Here is a 19,111-nt window from a genome sequence, read left to right as displayed (position 1 = left end):
GCCTCTACTTGAAACTTTCCAGGCCCTGTTGTCCCTTTTTCTCTCTGTCGATGCGACATCTGTCTCCAGTCAATGTCTAAGGCTGCCTTCAGCCAAGTGCCGCTGTGTAAACATGCAGACGCTAAGACTTACCACGTCAAAAGGCTAATAACTATCCGAGTACCTGCATGCCCCCACAACGCTCCTCGAGGTGACCCTTTCGCACGTCTTCTTTCAAGTAGCGGCCACAGAACCCAGTGGGCGGTTCACCACTGACAGCAAAGGTGTCTCCGAAAGTGGTCCCCGAGTTACCTCTGTGGCGCTGCCCACTGCCGGCGCTGAAGAGGCAAATACTTTTTCGTGTACCAAACTCTTGGGTCTTGACGCAATTCTCTTCGTGCTCTCCATTGAGTGGAGATTGGGTGGTACCAGTCGGGTTCACGGGCCTGGAGAGCTCGATCTTGCCTTTAGTAACCTGGAATGAAGACCTTGCCTGACGCCCGTCAAGGTAGCTAGCTGCCTGAACACCTGATCGGTTCAGCCTTGAATTAAAATTTCAACAGAGTTTCAATATTTTCATCTCTCGGTCTACTTGAAAGATGGAAAGAAGGACATGTAAATAGTTTATTTCTCCCATCTCCATCCATTCTGGTGCTTTTCCTTCCCATCATACCTCAGCATCGCCAACCCAAAGCGAAATTAATTGCTACCCATTCACCAAAACCTTTTCATCCAACATGGGCCACGGTGGCAACTCCGCTCACCACACGAACGGCTGTGTTGATAGCAGCACACATACCAATGCCAACACAAACGTGAGTGGCAATGCGGACACCAACAGCACTGCAACGTCCAAGACGAAGGCCGCAGACGACAAGACCTACAGCCTGTGCCCTCGGGTGTACTTTAAGCAATTCCATGAGGCACGGATACCCACCAAGACACCACACATAAGATCGATCGAATTCCAATTTCAATACCATCGTCTGACACCAGAAAGATACAACGTCTACAAAAGATACATCGACGCAGCGTATGGCATAAGCAACGCCATCGAGCGAAATATGCACAACTGGTGCCAGGAGCAGCTGCGTCAAGGCAACCGCGTCTCGCGTCGTCAGGTCTTGGCGAATATCCGGTCCACATGCAGAACGATCGACGAGCGCCTGGATGTCCTCAAGGAGCAATTCGATTGGGAGATTATGGATCTCGAAAGGGCTGAGGCTGAGAGTCTGAGGCGCAGACTTGAGAGTTGCAGATCTAGACATGAGGGTTGGATGTAGACATAGATACACCACTTCTTGGGTGAACTTCGCAATGGATCAACGAAAGCAAATCCGCACAGAGGAGTTAGTTTGGGAAAAGGTGCAGGAGACCGTTTCGTCTGTCACTAATCTTCGAACATGTATGGATCCATTAACACCAGAGGAATCTTCAGCTCTTGACTTTAAGTATGACGCATTTGTGCTGCAATTTTCTTCGTCTTTGAATTTACGCAATCTAGCTTACGTCAACGTAGGTACTTGGAAGGTAAGGCACCTTGGTCACTGAACTTGGCGGGCAGTTGAAGGATGCACTTTGGCTCGCGCCAAGATTCGAAGTCGCCAATGAAAAGAGGCCGTCAACGCCCGTCAGCTGACTCCCTTTCTTAAGTACGACCTCATCTTCCTCTCCAAACGTCTCGTCTCTCCCCATGATACATTGAGCGAGACGCATTTCATCGCATCCAAACTCATGATGGCAGAGTGCAAGCTCGACGCTGTGGAGGATCTCCCAGTTACCGACGACCTCCCTTCGACCCAGATCCTTGCCGATGCGGCCGAAATCGAAGTCCTGGATCATAAAGAACAGCCGCACCTTTTCCGATCGGTGTATGACGGGGAGGAAACATCCTCAAGAGTTGTAGTGGTCTTCATCCGTCACTTCTTTTGCGGGGTGAGCTCCGGTCTTTTTTTTGTTTTGATTCGTGTAAGATACTGACGTTGAAAGGCATGTCAATCGTACATTGAGCTCCTCTCCTCCACCGCGACGCCTGCTCTACTTTCTACCCTCCCTATAGCCACCACTTTTGTCATCATCGGCAACGGCGAGCCCGCTCTCATCGACGAGTATGCAGAGAAAACAAAGTGCCGTTTTCCAATCTTTACAGATCCCACAGGGAGGCTCTTTGATGTGCTGGAAATGGCCAAGACCACGGCTGTGGGTGCCAGAACGAGGTACTCGCCCGAGAGATGGCTCTGGCTCTTTGCAGACGGGCTCAGTAATATCGTGACCCAGTTCTCGAAGCTTCTCCTGGCCGGGAACCCCATGCGTGTTGGCGGGGAATTCGTATTTGAGCCCGGTGAGGCGGGTAAAGTTGTGACTTGGTGTCATCGAATGCGGAACCATCGAGATCATACCGAGGTTGACGAGCTTTTTACAGTTTTGGGGATTCAGACACCAGGGGACGATGGGCCGAGCGAGTAGCTTCTCGGTCCCATTCCTCGCAACAATACTGTATCGTGAATAAACCGGCGTGTTGGGAAGCTTTGATTTCTCGTTACACACTTGAATCTCCAAGGGTGACAAGTGTAGAAACCCGTATTCCATTGCAGCAAGCTAACTTCAACCTCCCTTCCCAGAAGGCAGTGGCATGGTAGACATCTTGAAGTAACTACCCGAGGTACTTGTGATCCATCCTGATTTTGAAACGAGCAAACGAGATCTCGTACGCCATCTTGCAGAGTCATTCCTCCCAGCCCAAACGCCTTGCCGATTTCGATCCAGATCCCTCCCGTCCTCCAAGCCTGATCCAAATGTAGCATTGCAACCTAAAAGATACAGTCTCTGTCAGAACCAGACCGACTCTCCAAGATATTTACTCACCTAGTTCTCGCCATCCTGCGACTCGGAAGACTCAGAGAATCGAGCATCCGGGCTCAGGTACCGAATCCGAATGCCATACGGCGTCCGGAGAACCTCCAAGATGGGCTGCTCGTCGCCAAAGATGCACTTGCCCAGCATCTTGACACCCTTCTTCTCGAATGCGGGCCACATCGTCATGAACGCCTGCTCATGATCGTCGCGCCACTGAGTTAAAGAATCAAGCAGCGCGGGTATCTCAATGATGTCGGGGGAGCGCGGGCTCAGATCATCCTCTACAACGCCTCCAAAGTCGACGTTGCAAATGATGCTCTTGAGGTTGGGCATGGTAAGCAGACTGCCGACGCCTCTGGGGTTGTCGCTGGCGAAGAAGCCAGGTGTGTTGAGGTGGATCGTGCGGATGCAGTTGAGTACCAGAACCGTTTGCGGGGGCGGTAGAAGAAGGGTGTTGGTGAAGATGATGTTGTTCAGGCAGTCGGGGTAATCGTAGCCCATGGTAGACTGGGGCCTGAACCTGTCAATCTCGGGAAGGACCCAGGCGTCGACGATGAGGTTCTGGGCAAGGTCTGCCGTGACCATGGGAAGGCGGATGAAGTGCTGATGGACGAGGCCGCGGGTGGCCCGGCTGATCTCGAGGGGAAGGTGGATGCTGTTGAAGCGGCACTTGTGGCTGTCGTACGTTTCAGGTGCGGCGTGTTCCCTGGCGTGATCGCGGAGGACGAATCTGGTATCAACGCGGGCGTCGTAGCTGAAGCACCACAAAGCCGGGGTCTCTTCGTCCTTCGCGTCTTGAATCAGTTGATCGATGATGAGGAGGAAAATGTCGAAAGACAACGACCGGGGGCCGGCTCTGCCGGGAATATTCTGGAACACAAAGCTGTTCAGTCTCGGTCGGCGCCGCATGGGAGCTTGAGTGGTTGCAAAACGCCAGTCTTGGCCGTCGACCGCCATTTCTGCCATGTTTGCGCGAGGTAGTGAGTCGCGAAGGTTATTTGGCAAAGTAGAGCACGGAATCGAGGGCTCAAGGTTCTGAGGAGAATGTTGGATCAGAGCAGAACCTTTTCGAGAGCAGTTGCTGGTGTTCAAGCTGGGGGATTCGCCTTCCGCAGGAGGAGATTAGGTTTGAAATGAAGATTTTGAAAGAGGAGGGAAACCACTGTTGCTGGTCGTCAAGTCTTGAAAAGCAAGAGTTCCTACTTTTCAATCCAGAGTTTGGCGCTCCCTCCAAAGTTGTAGGTGAGGTGCCTGGTGGAAATGGAGGATTGCTGTTGACGTGTTGTCTGAGGGACTGGAGGCCAACGAGAAGGAAGGAAGACCCAGATCAACTGAAACAGAAGGCAAGATATTTTCTCCAAGGCCAGCTATGCTCTCCCTTCCTAGAGGAGCGTCTGGATTCTGAGATTGAGCGGGCTTGAGACAGGAAATCTCATGATAAGGCCCCGCAAGCCTCAGCCAATTCAAGGGTAGTGTGGAGTTGTGAACGAGGTGGGAAGTCATAAAAGGGGGATGAAAGAAATGGAAACTGGGATTAACGGGGAGACAACCGCAAACATGTTTGGGATCATTGGCTGGGACTAACTAGGACTGCTTTGTGAAATACTGAAGGTTGGCATGTTCTCAAGTTCTCAAGGACTGGATAAACAAGCCTTGCTCTGCAGGAGTTTCCCTTCGAGAGTTAAAATCGTTGCAATATAAGTAAGCAACTCCATTAATACCAGTCATACTATGCGGATGGACCGGTTGAGCTTTACTTTCTGGTGCTGGTGCAAGGTGCAGTTCAAGGCATGTTGACTGAGCTCCTTTACTGACAGACTCAGAGACCTGCCTTTGCCGACATATCGATGCCTGTCTTTTGAGACTCTGGCAACATCCGGCAGTGACAAAACTTATCTTACCCGCATTCCGTTTGCTGTTGTGCCCTGGACATAAGAATTCTGATATCATGTCACTGAAGAATCACCTCGGTCGGTAATAAATCTACGTGGACCGCCTAGAAATATACATCATTGAGAGGGGGATTAATTCAGTTTTCCCAATTGCCACCATAGTTAGAATTTGGAGTACCAGCGTTGCAGGATGTCAGATTCAAAAACCGTCGTAGATGGAGGTCAACAAGCCAGCGCTGGCTGGAGCAAATGTCGATGCAAGAAACGTGTGGTAAATACTCATGATTGGTGTCATGTACGCATGAAAATGTGCTGATGCTCTTCTCATGGTAATCAAAATCAACACATTGTTACCGAACGCTCGGGTTTCGCATGGTTGAGCTTTCCCACAACATGTTGTTGAGCTCTGACGACAGCCTCTTTTTTGGGGGCTTATTTTGAAGAACGCCACGATGACAATTCCCTTGGCGTACATGCAGATGTAACCAACACGCATACTTTTGAGGGGCCTCCTTGCCACTGTGTTTGGAGATACCGACGGAAATCAATAACCCCTCCATGCGGGGTCAGTCTCAGCACCACGCCGGTATGCTCGGTAGTTCGGTTAGATTGAATGAAGATCAGATGATGTGACGACATAAACAAGAATGAGCCGCCTCGTTGTCAGAGGGCATTTTTCTGTGAAGGATCTCCTGCCACGAGGGTTCTGCAAAAGTACAATATCGCCTCACGCAAGACCAATTCGTGTATCTCACTTGCAACCCTCAAAATAAAATGTCGTTCCCACTCAAGCAGCCCAAGACCCGACAGACGGCCTGTGGCGGTGATCTCCTCGCCCAGTCTCTCGCGCACCTTGGTGCAACTACAGCATTTGGACTTCACGGTATTCTCATTGTTCGTGATTCGGAATGAAGCGCTAACAGTGCGAAGGTGGACATCTCGATCCCTTCCTCGTCGCCGCTGTTGAGGCCGACATCAAGCTCATCGACGTCCGACATGAGACCGTCGCTGTGCAGGCTGCCGAAGGCTGGGCAAAGGTCAAAGGCAACAACGTTCCTGGTGTTTGCTTCTTCACTGCCAACTCGGGCTTCGCCAACGCCTATCCTGGCCTGTGTACCGCCTTCGCCGACCGGTCTCCAGTGTTCTGTGTTACCAGCTCAGCTCCGCCCCGCGATGACCACACCAACGCGCTGCAAGGGTTCCATGATCAAGTCACCCTGTCGAAGCCAGTGACCAAGTTCTGTTATCAAATCACCGAAGTCAGCGAGATTCCCCGGATTGTCAATCTAGCGTGGCGGGCGACCACGTCGGGCGCGCCTGGACCGGTCTTGGTGGACATTCCGATTGATGTGCTGTCGACGCCAGTCGAGAGCATTTCGTGTGGGGGACTTCTTTCCGGCTTGTCATTGAACCCTGCTCCACACCCTGAAGCCATCGAAAAGGCACTTGGTCTATGGAAGAACGCAAAGAGACCTGTCATTATTGTTTCCACCGGCGCCGCCAGTGCAGTTGAAAACGTCACAAAACTGGCAGAGGCAACGAACACGCCCATATTCCACTCGCCAAAGTACTCAACGTCCATCAAGCGTTCTCATTCTCTGTTTGGTGGATCAGCCACGCAACTTGCGGTCTTGCGCTACCTCGGCGGTCAAGTCCCGGACTTTGTGCTCTTGTTGGGAGCTCGAACGGGGTTCTTGATGGGTGGTAGAAGTGGCGGGATCATCCCGAATGAAGGCGAAGCCAGTGTTGTCCAAGTCGACCTGGACGGCGGGGAGATTGGGCGATCTCGGACTATTGACGTATAAGACCCTCATTTTCTCGCTAGAATCTTGACTAACATGACGTCCTTAGGTTGGCATTGTCGCAGACGTAGGACAGGCGGCAGATGCGATGATAGCCGCGGCATCAAAGTCGCCCTTCAAAGCAGCAGATGACTGGGTGGAGAAGACCATGGGTCTGAAGAGCTCTGCCGTCGCCTCAGCCCCGAACGAAAAGGAGCCCGTGATTCTCCTAGAGAACAACAGGTTACATCCATATCACGCCGTCAAGAAGTTGTTCCAGTCGTTGCCAGAAGACAGCATTGTCTGTGTTGATGGCGGTGAGGCTGGCGGATGGGCTCTTCAGTGCCTGAACGAGGCCAGACCCCGACTGTCCATGGTGACGACAGGTTACCTGGGGTGCCTTGGGAATGGCTGGGGATACTCGCTAGGTAAGTCATTCGGCCTCTAACTCAGTTCTACACACCAACTGACAATATGCAACAGGTGCTGCTGTGGCTTTTCCAGACAGTTTGGTTGTCAACTTGCAGGGCGACGGCAGTGCAGGCTTCCACATCGGCGAGCTTGACACGTACGCCAAGTACGACTTGAACGTCCTCACCGTCATCGTCAACAACGCCGTCTGGGGTATGTCTCTGGCAGGACAGGAGATTATCTACGGTGACAAGACCCCGCAGCGGCCTTGTATTGCGATGAACCCCAAGGTAAAATATGAGGTCGTCGCGCAAGGCTTCGGCTGCCTATCTGCCGTAGTCGATGTCCATCGTGATGACAGCTCTGAGAGTGATGGCTCCAAGACGTTGGAGTCGCTGAAGCAGACCGTCGGTAGTCTGTCGAGCTCCAAGAGTCCAGGACTGCTCAATCTCAACGTTTCCGATGTGCCATATCAAGCGACCACCAAGGCCATGGTACGTCACCGCCTTCCGTCAAAACTAATTTGCTGACTTGAGTTCCAGGTTGGGCAAAGTGATGACCCAAATATCATAGTCATCCCTTACTATGACAATGTGCCTAAACCGTATTACAAGGCCGGAACGCCCAAGACGGCGAATGGCAAGGCTGATGATAGCTTTGTTGAGGGTCACGGAACGATTGGATGACTGGTTCAAAAGGGAATTCCTGTGAAATTTAAGCTACAATCTGGGAAATAGCAACATCATGTTGAGCGATACTTGCAAATAGGTGAACCTGAGTCCACCCCCTCCAGCCAACCTTTTCTGTTGCTGCCAATTCTCATCGTCTCCGTTCGAGCTTACTTCCTCCTCGGGGGTCCTCCAATTCTTGCATCCAGGAAGAAACGTCCTTGGGCTGAGATCCCAGGGGTGAGGAGAACAGACAGAACCCCCTATGCCAACAAAAGGTGAATCGACGGCAGCCGAGTTCATCCATCTGAACCGAGGAAGTGTATTTCTCGATGATTTGCACCTCAAGACCTCTTTGGTCGGCATTTCCCCTTAGTCTCTTGGCTGTGGGGGCTCTAGGCGTCCTATCTCTTGCCCCGTGAAGTTGCTGGCTCGCCCTGACCCTCTTCTCTGGACCCCTAGACTCGTGTGACACTTCTAGGGCCGTGCCGGGTACAGGGATGGTCTCCAGATCGAGGTCAATGACCTCGTGGTCATCAACTTGGGTGGACTCTTGGTTTTCATCCGTCATTGTGTCGCAAGCATCATTAGGCGAGATACCTGCCAGGTTTCCTGGAAATTCCAACAGAAAATCCTCTTCCTCCGAGTCGTACACATCTACTGGGCCAGCAATTCTGTCGCTTCTGAGTTTCTTTGTGCGGCAACGTGTTTGCAGCGGTAGAGATTCGTCGACAAAAAGATTGTCGCCGTCCTCAAAAAAAGATGATACTAAACCTGATACCGCAGGCTTTTCCGAGTCTCTCGACAAACTTGACACAGGTCCCAGGGCGTTCTGGCATACCGCAAGGCCCTCGTGAAACATGGACTTCCAACTCCAGCGGCGGTGTCCTTTCAAGTTCGAGGCAGTTCTTTAGCTGAGCTAGAGTCTGCAGAGTGATTTGATCTCTTGGGATCTGGTAGTGCTGAAGAAATGCGTGTACAGCAAAGGCGGCCAGCTTCTTCTCGCAATGAGCCGCTGCCCAATTCCCTCTATCTTCCTCCCTAGCCTGGCGCCCATGACCGTCGTAGAAGGTTCGCATGTTAATGTCGAGGAGTTGCGCAAGGGTTTTGACGTGTTTAGTCCACTTGCGTGAGCATAGCCCAAAGTCGTTGAGAGCAGCGCGACGAGGTCGAAGCTTATCGTCACTTAGGCAAAGCTTAAGGATCTGCAGGCCGTCCTCAGATCTATATGCAAGGAAACCACATGTCTTCGGTGAAAGGCAAGCTCTTGCCTCGGATATCACCAGATCGCTGGTGCGGAATGTGACCCTAGCAAGCGATCTGAGTTCGCGTATAACGCCGTCGAGGTTATGCATGTAAACTCCTTCTTTTGTGATTGGAACGATGTTCCCTATGCTGACTTGTTGCACGGCAGACCTCTTGTGAAGGTTGCGCCGGGACATGACCAAGACGTCGAAACTGGGAATGCCATCTCTCATGCTCTTGTAAAACAGATACTCGGGTTTCGTGTCGCGTGAATCAGTGTCTGGCGAAGACGGTTGTGTTGTTCTCCGTTTCGGCGTCATCTAGTTCGGGATCCAATTGGGACAGTTCCTATCAGCCTTGTTAGCATACCTAGGCACGAGAAAAGATGATGAGTGACTCTTGCAACAAGGTCTACCTGCCAATTAAGCCCTCGTCATCAATGTTCGCCCCGCCACTCCTTCCTCGGACGAATATTTCGGCTTTTATTTTCAATGTGTACCGAGACAACGTCTGCATTCCGGTGGTGTCGGCTTGTCGAGAGCAGATGAGGAAGGTAGCAGGCGGTGAGGTAAGACGACCCCAGCCGTCGACGAGCCAAGTTCATTCGCCCAGTGTTGATTTTGATACTGGAACTGCCGAAGTTATCGAAAGAAAGGAAAGCCGTCAAAATTTGACAGGGTGTCGTGGTAGGCGATACTATTTTCCCCCAACAGGACGAGCTTTGCGGGGAGCAGAGTTGAGTTGGTTCGGCGGCACGGGAAGGATCTATATTTGGCAGGTGGAGGGGGCTATTAAAAGCCGACTTCGAGACATGCCGCGACTTTGGATTTCGTGATCAACGTTGAGGTGCTGGGCATAAGAGCCCATTCCACGTTGTGTGCCACGTGACTGGAGCTTCCGTACTGCACCGGGTGGCGGCCGGTCTAGGCAGGATGTGGGGCCGAATCGTTAGCGGCAGGCACCGACGGCGCCATTGGCCGGACATGGGTGAGTGTTGCCTGGCGCCTCTCTCCAAAGTTCCAAATCCTTGTGAATTCCTTTGAGCAACGACGAAGACGTGAATCTATAAAACGGCCAGAACTCAGGTTGTTGAAAACGGCATCCAAGTCTGGAGATGTCAACACATTCTTATTTACTGTCTCCTGTAGTCGGTGATTCGGCTACAGCCCACGACCGCCATGGGCGCATCATCACAACCATCCTTCTGTCTCCTCACCCAGGGCCCTCCCGAGATCCTGCACGAGATTCTCTCCTACTGCCAGCAAAATGACCTCGTCTGTCTTTCTCTGACATCGCATCTTTTCCGAGGCCTCACACGATCATTAATGCCCGCCAAACCTTCTTTGGTTTTCTGCGACGTATCCCTCACCGAACAGCCACGGCTAGCTGCATGCGGCCAACCCATTGGCGACGTCGCTTATCACCCCTACATGCACCGTCGACGCCGCCATCATTGCTTCCTACACAGCCGAGAGACTTGCGCCGAGCCGTGGTACTGCCCACGGTATCCTCCTCGTCATAGAATTTGTCATAGAAAATGGTGCTCACACTGCGAGTGCATCACATGCCCTCTGTACAAAAGGCTTCGGGAATGGGCCGGGGATCTGAAATATTGCACCATCTGCAGCAAGTTCACCAAAAGGGAGACAACCAACAAGTACAAAGGAAGATGTGAGTTCCTTGATTTCGCTCGTCGGCACTTGCAACCATGGCTAATCCCAAGTATCCAGGCCTCCACGGTCGTCCCAAAACCCGCAAAGCTCCCAATAATCACTGGACAGCGAAAAAGGGCCAGTCATACGGCTACCGCTGGTGGAGGCGATGGGGGACTTCTGGCGTGGACTCTTGGGCTTACAATGAGAAGCCAAGGACTCCCGGTCAAATTATCAACGCCAGAGTGGTATAGTCGGAGTCGGATCATGATAAAACGCGACGAACTGTAAGATATTTCATTGTAAAATACTAGCAAGCTGTTTTGGCTTTGTCTTGTTTCATCATCCAAGATTTTCTCCGGCACTCTTGAAGACTTGCCTAAACTTCTCCGGCACATCATACTTGCCCAGTACCAGCTCAACGAGCTTCAATCCCTTTGAGGCACGGAAACTGTCCGTGTCCAGGAGTTTATCCAGCTCGCTCCATGTCTCAATCCGACGACACTGCACAGGGTAATCCTCCGGCGCCCCGAAGAACCTAGGCGCGTCAAGATACCGCCACGGCGCCAGGTCGTTGTAGGGCTCATCCAATCCGTGGATGAGTCGTTCATAGGCGTATCCCTGGTTCTGTATGACGAAGATTGTAATGTCCAGCCGTTCTCGGACTATGGTACTGATCTCCTGCACCGTCATTTGTATGTTGCCGTCTCCATCAATCAAGATGGTCTGTCCCTGCTTTGCCCTGTCGCGATATCCAAGACTGATGCCCAGTGCCGCAGGCAGCATGTGGCCGATGGAGAACCACATGCCCGACGATACTGCACGCGCACCATAGGGCAAGACCATGTCACGGCCGCCGATGATGGGAGTTGCGTTTCCGAGGATGAGCGTATCGTAGGGCTGCAGGTATCTGTTGAGCCGTCGATAGAGTCCTGTCTGTGTGATCGGGCTGTCTTCCCGTTCTTCTAAGGGCTTTGACACTTTGCGCCAGTCGCCGAGAAGCTGTACCTTTTCGTTCTCCGCTCCCGGTATTCTAAGTCCTTCTTGACGAAGGCTACCACAGATGTTGGTCAAAACAGCTCTGGTATCGACGGTCACTCCATCAATGTTGTCTTTTCCGAGGACGATGGTTTTCGCTGGCTCCTGAAGAACCTGCCAGCCCAATGTTTGGGTGTCGGAGAACATAGGACCCAAAGCCAGCACAACATCGGCCGTCGCCAAGTAGGGTAGCGTGTCAACTGCTCCTACAGGTCCAGAATGTACACCATAATAATTCGGAATGTCGTTGTCCACCATGCCGGCCCCGGAAGGTAGACTGAGCGTCGGGATGCCGGACTCCCGGATGAAGTTGTTGATCTCCGCTCGAAACCCTTGCATCCCCATCCCGCGATCCACTAATAACAGCGGCTGCTTCGCAGACATCAAACGGTTCAATAGGATGTGAGCTTGTTCTTTCGTAGCGTGTCTCGTGCCAACTTCGGGAACCTGTAGATCGTCTCCAAGCCGAGCAGCGTCAACTTCTACTCCAACAAGGTCGCTAGGAAGCTCGATATAAACAGGTCGACTACGCCGTTTAGCTTCGCCGAGAACCCAATCCACCATCTCTGGGGCTGTGTTCGCATCGTCGAGCTTCGCCTGTGCAGTCGTGACCTTTGCAGCAATTTCACTGAAGACGTCTAACCTAGTTGGGTCCGCGAGCGTGTGGTGTAGGTATCGTTGCTCGTGTTCCGCCATGTGGCTCATCCTCTTCTGCAATCTCGTCGCAGGCGTGCCGACAATGTGCACAACGGGCACATGCTCCGCATAACTGCCCGCGATGGCGTTTAGGGCCGACAACTCGCCGACACCGTACGTAGTCATCAGGGCGCCGAGACCCTGCGTTCGCGCGTAGCCATCGGCTGCGTATCCGGCGTTGAGCTCGTTGCAGTTTCCAATCCACTTCAGACCTGCAGGCTTCACGTAGTCTTGTGCCCTCAGGGTAAAGTCCCCTGGGACACCAAACAGGGATTTGACATTTTGTTGGGAAAGCCGCGTGAAAAGATAGCGTGCGAGCGGCACCCTCTGGGGAAGCGGCATGTCGGTGCTTTCGTCTGTATTGAGGAACAATGTTTCGGAGCAGCCTTCAACTCATTGACAGAGAGGGGCAAGATCGGACAACTGTCAGCATTGTGGTCAATACCAGGTACCCATGCCGATATCGGCTGGAGAAGACAAAACTCCATCGAATGACGTCATTGCTGATCTGGGGTTTGTTGTTGACGAAGAACCAATTGCCATGTCTGAAGGGCGGGTATTTGACTTTCGCGATATCACTTGATTTCCCGGGCTATGAAAATGGAGGGCTTCGTGGAGTGTCATTAGCCCTCCCCTCCCCCCTTTTCTTTTTGCCTTTGTTTCCATTTTTGGTCGAATTCTCCCGGGCAAAGACCTCTTAGTGACAATAACGAAACCTGTCTTTGAGATTCAATTATGAAGATGAGATGAAGGTGCAGTCTCATACGGTGCACGATGTACAAAACTTCATCGACTTCACCGTCGATTTGTCGGTCGCCCCTAGGTATGTTGTTGGCGCCATGAGTAACATGGGGGCTAGGCAGAGCTTAGCCGCCTGGTTGCCTTCGGACTAGGCAACCAACACCAGACGGTACCATAAAATGCCCTGCTGCTCTCACTGATGTGCTCTGAGTCGAAACTTGATTTACACTAATTAAGCCGACATGTCTACCTCAACTACCACATCGAGCAATTTAGACCCGGCAGCGGTCGCTGACTTTCATGGGACACTCAAACAATCGAAGCGCATCGTCGCCATCGTCGGTGCAGGTCTCTCGGCAGCCTCGGGTCTGGCGACGTTTAGACAAGCCAGTGGACCATGGACGAACCAGGACATGACACAAGTCGCATCGCCCGCCGGGTTTCGACACGATCCGGGCATGGTCTGGCAGTTCTACACCTATCGTCGACAGGAAGCACTTCGTGCGAAACCCAACCCAGCTCACTACGCCTTGGCTGAGCTTGCCCGCCGAGTCCCAGGCTTCATCACTCTCACCCAAAATGTCGACAACCTGAGTCAGCTTGCCGGGCATCCGGCTGATCAGATGAAAGAACTGCATGGGAATCTTTTCACGCTGTCTTGCTTCGACAAGGAGGGATGCGGGTATGTCGAGCGTGACAACTTTGAGACATCTCTTACCCCAGCCCTTGACCCCTCCAAGGACGAGCATGCGGCTATGGGAAGCATCGACCCCAATAAGAGGCCAAAGGCCAGCCCGGTTCTTCTTGCCGGCATCGCTCGGAAGCATGCACAGATCCTTGGGGACAAATACAAAGAGGAAACACCAACCATCCAGGACTTGACTGCCCTCAAGCCTCCGGAACAGCTCACCGTCAACGTCCGTTTGACGTCCGGGCTGGCCAAATCAGACCTACCGCAATGCCCCAAGTGTAAGACGAACCTCCTCAGGCCAGGCGTCGTATGGTTTGGCGAGCCTCTGGCCGTCGAAACAGTGGAAGAAACTAAAGCAATCTTTGACGAGCCTGCGCCTATCGATCTCTGTCTTGTTATAGGTACTTCCAGTTCCGTTTGGCCCGCTGCTGGGTATGCCGAGATGGCCAAGAAGAAAGGCGCGAGAGTCGCAGTCATCAACATCCACGCAGACGATGCAAAGGGTATTCGACCGAACCAGGATTGGGTATTTGTTGGCGACGCCGCTGTCGTTTTACCGGAGTTACTGAAGCCTATTGTTGGCGAAAATGAGACGTAGGATATTCGGAAAGGTCTCAGCATATGCCTACCCAGCCCGTCCAACGATCCGCAATGAATTCCAACCTAGTCGAAATGCTATTCTTTACAGTGAAGTGATCATCATATAAAGTGGAGACGCACAACGCGCCCAAAATGTTGCTGGCAGAATTACTAGCCGATTCTTGATACTTGGCAAATGGGGGAGCATTTGTATGTAATCTCCATTTCTTCAAGCCTGTTTCAAAGACGGTTTGCATGAGCTGTAATACAACTTGTGCACAAAATGCCGGTGAAGCTGAATTCAAATGACCAGGGCTGTTTGTAAGGTTGCTTGGGTACGGTGTGGACCCGGTCCTCTTCCGGATGAATCGGAGGGGTCTCCCGGAGAGCTGAACAGGGGGGTTGGCGGTGAGATGTTCAACTGCCAATAAGAAGAACGACGGCTCGACCATCTCATGCACCTCGCCCGTAGCCGCCATGGGTTTTCTCGTTTGCGGTGCGAAATATCCACTTGACGCGGGGTCTTTGGGCACACCGACATCTGGCGACTTTTTTTTGGCCTGAAAGAAACACAACCACGACCCATCATCACAGGGTGAACGATCACGGCTCTCAGTACCGAATCAAGGCCACCATAGCTGAGTAAACGTACAAGAAGTCGTACATATAAGCGAATCAAGATGGAGGTGGCCCACGCGAAGTCGCTGCAGGCGTTAAAGGCCAGCCTGCCAAGCGAGAACGCCTCTCCAGAGCGGGTGCGCCTCTGGCTCCTCCAGCTCCTGAGGCACCGCAAAATTGACCTTGTCGATGGACCCATCTCCTTCGTCTGCCTGTGGAACGGCGCTGAGCTGCATTCCATGCACCCGAATCACGTCTTCGGATTCTTCATCTCCAAGGGTCTTGCTCCGCACAAGGCCAGCAACCTTGTCAGAGATATTACAGAATGTCTGGAGGTATGGGCTCACTCGCATGGAAACCCACTTCCCCGGTACGCACCCCTTGCTGACGATGGTGGTACCAAGGATTACCGCGCAAGGCGCGTCGCCTGTCGTGCGGCTGGCAAAGTCTGGGTCCCGGAGTCGGACTCCTGCCCAATTCCAAGCGCGGAGACCGAGCCCGACTTGATTGATCTTCCTTCGAGTACCGAAATCTCGAAGAGGCGGACGGCCTCGGAAGATATCGCCACTACTTTATCACCGAATAATCCTGGCCTTTTACTTGGAGCAGCTCTATCCACCGTCATCGGCTTTGGAGTGCTAGCGTGGTGGAGAGTGCGTATTCATTCATGATGAGAAAGAGATGAGAACACGAACTTAATGAGCAAAACGAATACGGGAATGGAAATCTAGAAGGAAAGTTTATGCGCAAATTATCTCTCATTGGTTGACAAAGTTCTACTTGGTGGTCCTTCATCCAAATATATCTCAGCTCTTCGTAGCCTGGTCGTTTTCAACGACGTGAGAAGTCGCAACTTCCATTGCAAACCCGAAAACACGAGCATACCAGCCTTGAGACCAGTAGCTAAGCTCCAGATTGTGCGGTGCTCCGTGTATGAGACTAGCGTCGACTTTCTTGCTCCCATTGAAAGCCTCCGCATACTCTCGAAGGTCCTTTTCTGTTCCAAACCACAGCCCATCACGCTCGGCGAGGCCAATAGACAGGGGAACCTTGATTTCGGCCGCATAACTCTCGTTCCAAGTCGCCAAGAACTTGCTGTACAGGTCGACGATCTCGCGGAATGGCATAGGGCGGTCAAGAATAGCCGTGTTCTCTAACATTGCAGGGTCAACTCCTCCGGGAACGAACATGATGGCATCTTTCGCTTCTTTCGGTATAGTGAAGAACTCCGGTGGATTATCTCCTATGCGCGCAGAACTAGGATCGCGGAAATTCTTGGTTCCGTTCCCAAAACCTGAGATGCTGATGCCGGCGAGGGGATAAGCTGGCGACGTCTCTTTCGCGTGGAGTGCTGCAGCGACGCATGCTCCAGGGGTGCCCAAGGAATGGCAATGAAGGACGATTGAAGAACAATCGTTGGCAACGCCAAATTCTTTCCAAATTGCCGGTAGAAGTTGTTGATGGAGAAGCTTGCCCCATTCTTCTTGGAAAGATGAGGTCTCGGGAATGTTGCCGACCGCGGTTGTCTGTTCGTATCCTGGTCTGTCAATCGCAACAAATGGGACTCCAGTACCTGAGCTCATATGTCTGGCGCTGTACTCGTTGACATCGAAGTATCCGCTGCAATAGCATCCCCCATGAAGGCCAACAATCAGGGGGCAGTATTTGGGTCGCGAGTGCCCGGGGCCTCGCGGCGGGATGTTGTGACGACCAGAAATGGACGTATTGCCAGGAAGGTCAAGTTTGAAGGTTTGCATGTCGTCGGTCGATGTCTTTTACCTCATACAGTAAGCTTAGTACTTTCGCAGGAAACGCTTAAGTGCCGCAAAGTTGACTCACATAGATTTGCTTGCATCGGTCGGGATTTGCTGATGCAAAGAGAAAGATGAGCGTCACATGATGTTACAACTACATTTCGACGGCACGATTCGGTTTAAGCGACCACCAACAGATACCACATGTGTCCTTTTAATGTGTGATTTGACAGAAAGCCAAAAGTGTGGGTGGATTGCGTACAGCCTGGTCAAAATGGTCATCCCCGCTGCTGTGAGCTCGCTTTTCTTACCACAGAGACGCGCAGCCTCTGGCACCCCGGTCGATATGCTTCTTTTACTGTAGACAACCAACATCACCAACACCAGTTTTCTCCTTGTTGGGTTAGACTGCGCGGCCTCATGCAAATCCAACCAATCAACATGAAGAGCAAAGAGGGGAATGTGCATGTTCTCACCTCGGTTCGTGAGGCGGTATTACATTGAGTTTGTAGTTACGACGCAGCCCCCCCGCAAAAAGACTACGGCAAAATTCACCCCATACGCGGGCACAATTCTGGAAACACTATATGGGCACTTTGGCCTGTGCCCTCTATCAATTAAGGAAAACAGTACAGAAACCCCATACGTTCCTGCTGGCAGGCAAACCCTCTGAACATCACCGCACAAAGTCAGGCGGCATTACATTGTGCCATGTTTTCTCCTCCATGGACGGGTCCTTATCGCCAAAATGATGCATGTAACCAGGGTATGGGACATGGGCTACGTAAATTTCAATCCGTTATTAATCCGAAGTAGCCAATTGAGTCCCTGCTCCAACGTTCTTTGTTCTCCCACTTCATCTTTCTCCATATCTTGTAATAAACTGCTTAGACAATTGTGTCACGGTGTAGCAATAGATCGTGGTAATTTCGACTATGGCGGAAACGCACCGGGCTCCCGGCAGTCCAAAAGGGGCCTCGCCAGAACGCGACCATGTCGCAACAATGCACTCACAAACCGACGAAAACGCGCCATCAACTGTAATTGACCATGCAGATCCACATATCGAGGCTGATGATGCGACCTCTGTGGATGGCTACGAATCCGCCAGCAGTCGCGGTTCCAGCACAGCAACATCGCTTTCTTCCAGCGTCAGAAATTTCAATTTCGAAAATAGACGCCGATACCACAAGTATAAAGAAGGTCAATATCACTTCCCGAACGATGAACCGGAGCAAGAGCGCGAAGACATGAAACATCATATGATAGTTGCTCTATGTGATAGTAAACTACATAACGAAGCTATCAATAGCCCTCAAAATTTTCTTGACATTGGTACAGGTACTGGAGTATGGGCTATCGAGAGTGAGTGACGCGCTTTTCTCTTCCTGCTTCATCATTATTAACGTCTAGCAGTGGGTGAAACGTACCCTGAGGCTGATATTGAGGGCATTGATTTGAGCGCAATTCAGCCGCAATTTGTGCCTCCAAATGTTCGCTTCATTGTGGATGATGCTGAGGCACGATGGCTATATGCAAATGATTCTGTCGACTATATACATCTCCGTCACATGGCGCCATCTATCAAAGACTGGCCTAAGTTGTTGAGCCAGGCCTACAGGTAAGCCCAATTGATGAATCGTCAAGTCTTCGACATTTCTCTCCTCAAATACTGACCCACATATGCTGGACTCTCAAGCCGGGTGCTTGGCTGGAAATTCAAGACATAGTGCCCGAATGCCAGTGCGATGACGGCACCATGCCACCTGGACAACAGTATGCGCCCGCAAAGATGATGGATCTCATCAAAGATGGACTTGCGCAGTTTGGTGTAGATTTGAGGGCAGGGAAAAGCCACGAGGGCCGAATCAAGGCTGCTGGCTTCCAGAATCTGGTCCACGACACCAAGAAGGTTCCTGTTGGCACTTGGCCAAAGGACTCTCGCTTGAAGTCCATCGGATCTTATGCCCGCGCAGTCATCTATGACGGGTTGCATGGTAACACCATTGGGCCTTTTACCAGAGGATTGGGGTGGAATCCAGTGGAAGTAGAGATTTTTCTTGTCCAATGTCGTAAGGAGATGTTGGATGATAGCGTCCATCCCCACATCTTCTATCACTCTTATTCGGCACAAAAGCCGCTGGCAAAAGAGTGACGACTTGATTGGTTGTGGTGAATGGAGTGTTCCCTTAAGGATGAGTTTCAATATGGTGGGCTCTCTATCAATAAGAAGGATTTGGAGTCGAAACAAGTCTGTTTGTAACCCTTTCCCAAATGATTGCGCCAATGTTGATAGAGGGGTTTTTGCATTTCAAGCCAGATGACTCTTCTCAGCTATATATGTTGTACAATGATGAAACTGAAGGCTTTTGTTACGACCCGTTATGCAGGATAACAGTTAACCGACCCACTTGGGCATCGAGCGGCTAGGACAGGACATTTGTATTGCAGGATCACGGAAACAACAGGGACTCGCTCGGAAACGGAAGAACTATGGTGCAAGTCACGTG

General features: G+C 51.8%; 7 protein-coding genes across 7 annotated transcripts; 4 read left to right on the top strand and 3 right to left on the bottom strand.

Moving 5' to 3' along the window:
• Nucleotides 1–716: 716 nt before the first annotated feature.
• Nucleotides 717–1,262, top strand: COL26b_012514 (uncharacterized protein; the record flags this gene model as incomplete). The annotated part of the gene is given in 2 exon segments (XM_053185157.1): nt 717–1,117; nt 1,130–1,262. The coding sequence occupies 2 exon segments, from the start codon at nt 717–719 to the stop codon at nt 1,260–1,262; spliced, it is 534 nt and encodes a 177-aa protein (XP_053030889.1).
• A 1,582-nt stretch (nt 1,263–2,844) lies between these two features.
• Nucleotides 2,845–3,801, bottom strand: COL26b_012513 (uncharacterized protein; the record flags this gene model as incomplete). Its single annotated transcript, XM_053185156.1, has 1 exon — nt 2,845–3,801. One exon carries the CDS (start codon nt 3,799–3,801, stop codon nt 2,845–2,847), a length of 957 nt encoding a protein of 318 aa, XP_053030888.1.
• Nucleotides 3,802–5,501: 1,700 nt separating this feature from the next.
• COL26b_012512 (uncharacterized protein) lies at nt 5,502–7,605 on the top strand (the record flags this gene model as incomplete). Its single annotated transcript, XM_053185155.1, has 5 exons — nt 5,502–5,610; nt 5,658–6,526; nt 6,579–6,936; nt 6,992–7,413; nt 7,462–7,605. The coding sequence occupies 5 exons, from the start codon at nt 5,502–5,504 to the stop codon at nt 7,603–7,605; spliced, it is 1,902 nt and encodes a 633-aa protein (XP_053030887.1).
• A 3,221-nt stretch (nt 7,606–10,826) lies between these two features.
• Nucleotides 10,827–12,560, bottom strand: COL26b_012511 (uncharacterized protein; the record flags this gene model as incomplete). The annotated part of the gene is made up of 1 exon (XM_053185154.1): nt 10,827–12,560. One exon carries the CDS (start codon nt 12,558–12,560, stop codon nt 10,827–10,829), a length of 1,734 nt encoding a protein of 577 aa, XP_053030886.1.
• Nucleotides 12,561–13,201: 641 nt separating this feature from the next.
• Nucleotides 13,202–14,248, top strand: COL26b_012510 (uncharacterized protein; the record flags this gene model as incomplete). Its single annotated transcript, XM_053185153.1, has 1 exon — nt 13,202–14,248. One exon carries the CDS (start codon nt 13,202–13,204, stop codon nt 14,246–14,248), a length of 1,047 nt encoding a protein of 348 aa, XP_053030885.1.
• Nucleotides 14,249–14,909: 661 nt separating this feature from the next.
• Nucleotides 14,910–15,358, top strand: COL26b_012509 (uncharacterized protein; the record flags this gene model as incomplete). Its single annotated transcript, XM_053185152.1, has 2 exons — nt 14,910–15,182; nt 15,266–15,358. 2 exons carry the CDS (start codon nt 14,910–14,912, stop codon nt 15,356–15,358), a joined length of 366 nt encoding a protein of 121 aa, XP_053030884.1.
• A 295-nt stretch (nt 15,359–15,653) lies between these two features.
• On the bottom strand, nt 15,654–16,037 carry COL26b_012508 (uncharacterized protein; the record flags this gene model as incomplete). The annotated part of the gene is made up of 1 exon (XM_053185151.1): nt 15,654–16,037. The coding sequence occupies one exon, from the start codon at nt 16,035–16,037 to the stop codon at nt 15,654–15,656; it is 384 nt and encodes a 127-aa protein (XP_053030883.1).
• Between the last annotated feature and the right edge of the window lie 3,074 nt (nt 16,038–19,111).

This window comes from Colletotrichum chrysophilum (assembly GCF_026319265.1).
Source record: "Colletotrichum chrysophilum strain AFK26 chromosome Unknown scaffold_179, whole genome shotgun sequence".
NCBI classification, from domain to species: Eukaryota; Fungi; Ascomycota; class Sordariomycetes; order Glomerellales; family Glomerellaceae; genus Colletotrichum; species Colletotrichum chrysophilum.
This window is presented reverse-complemented; position numbering and strand designations above follow the sequence as displayed.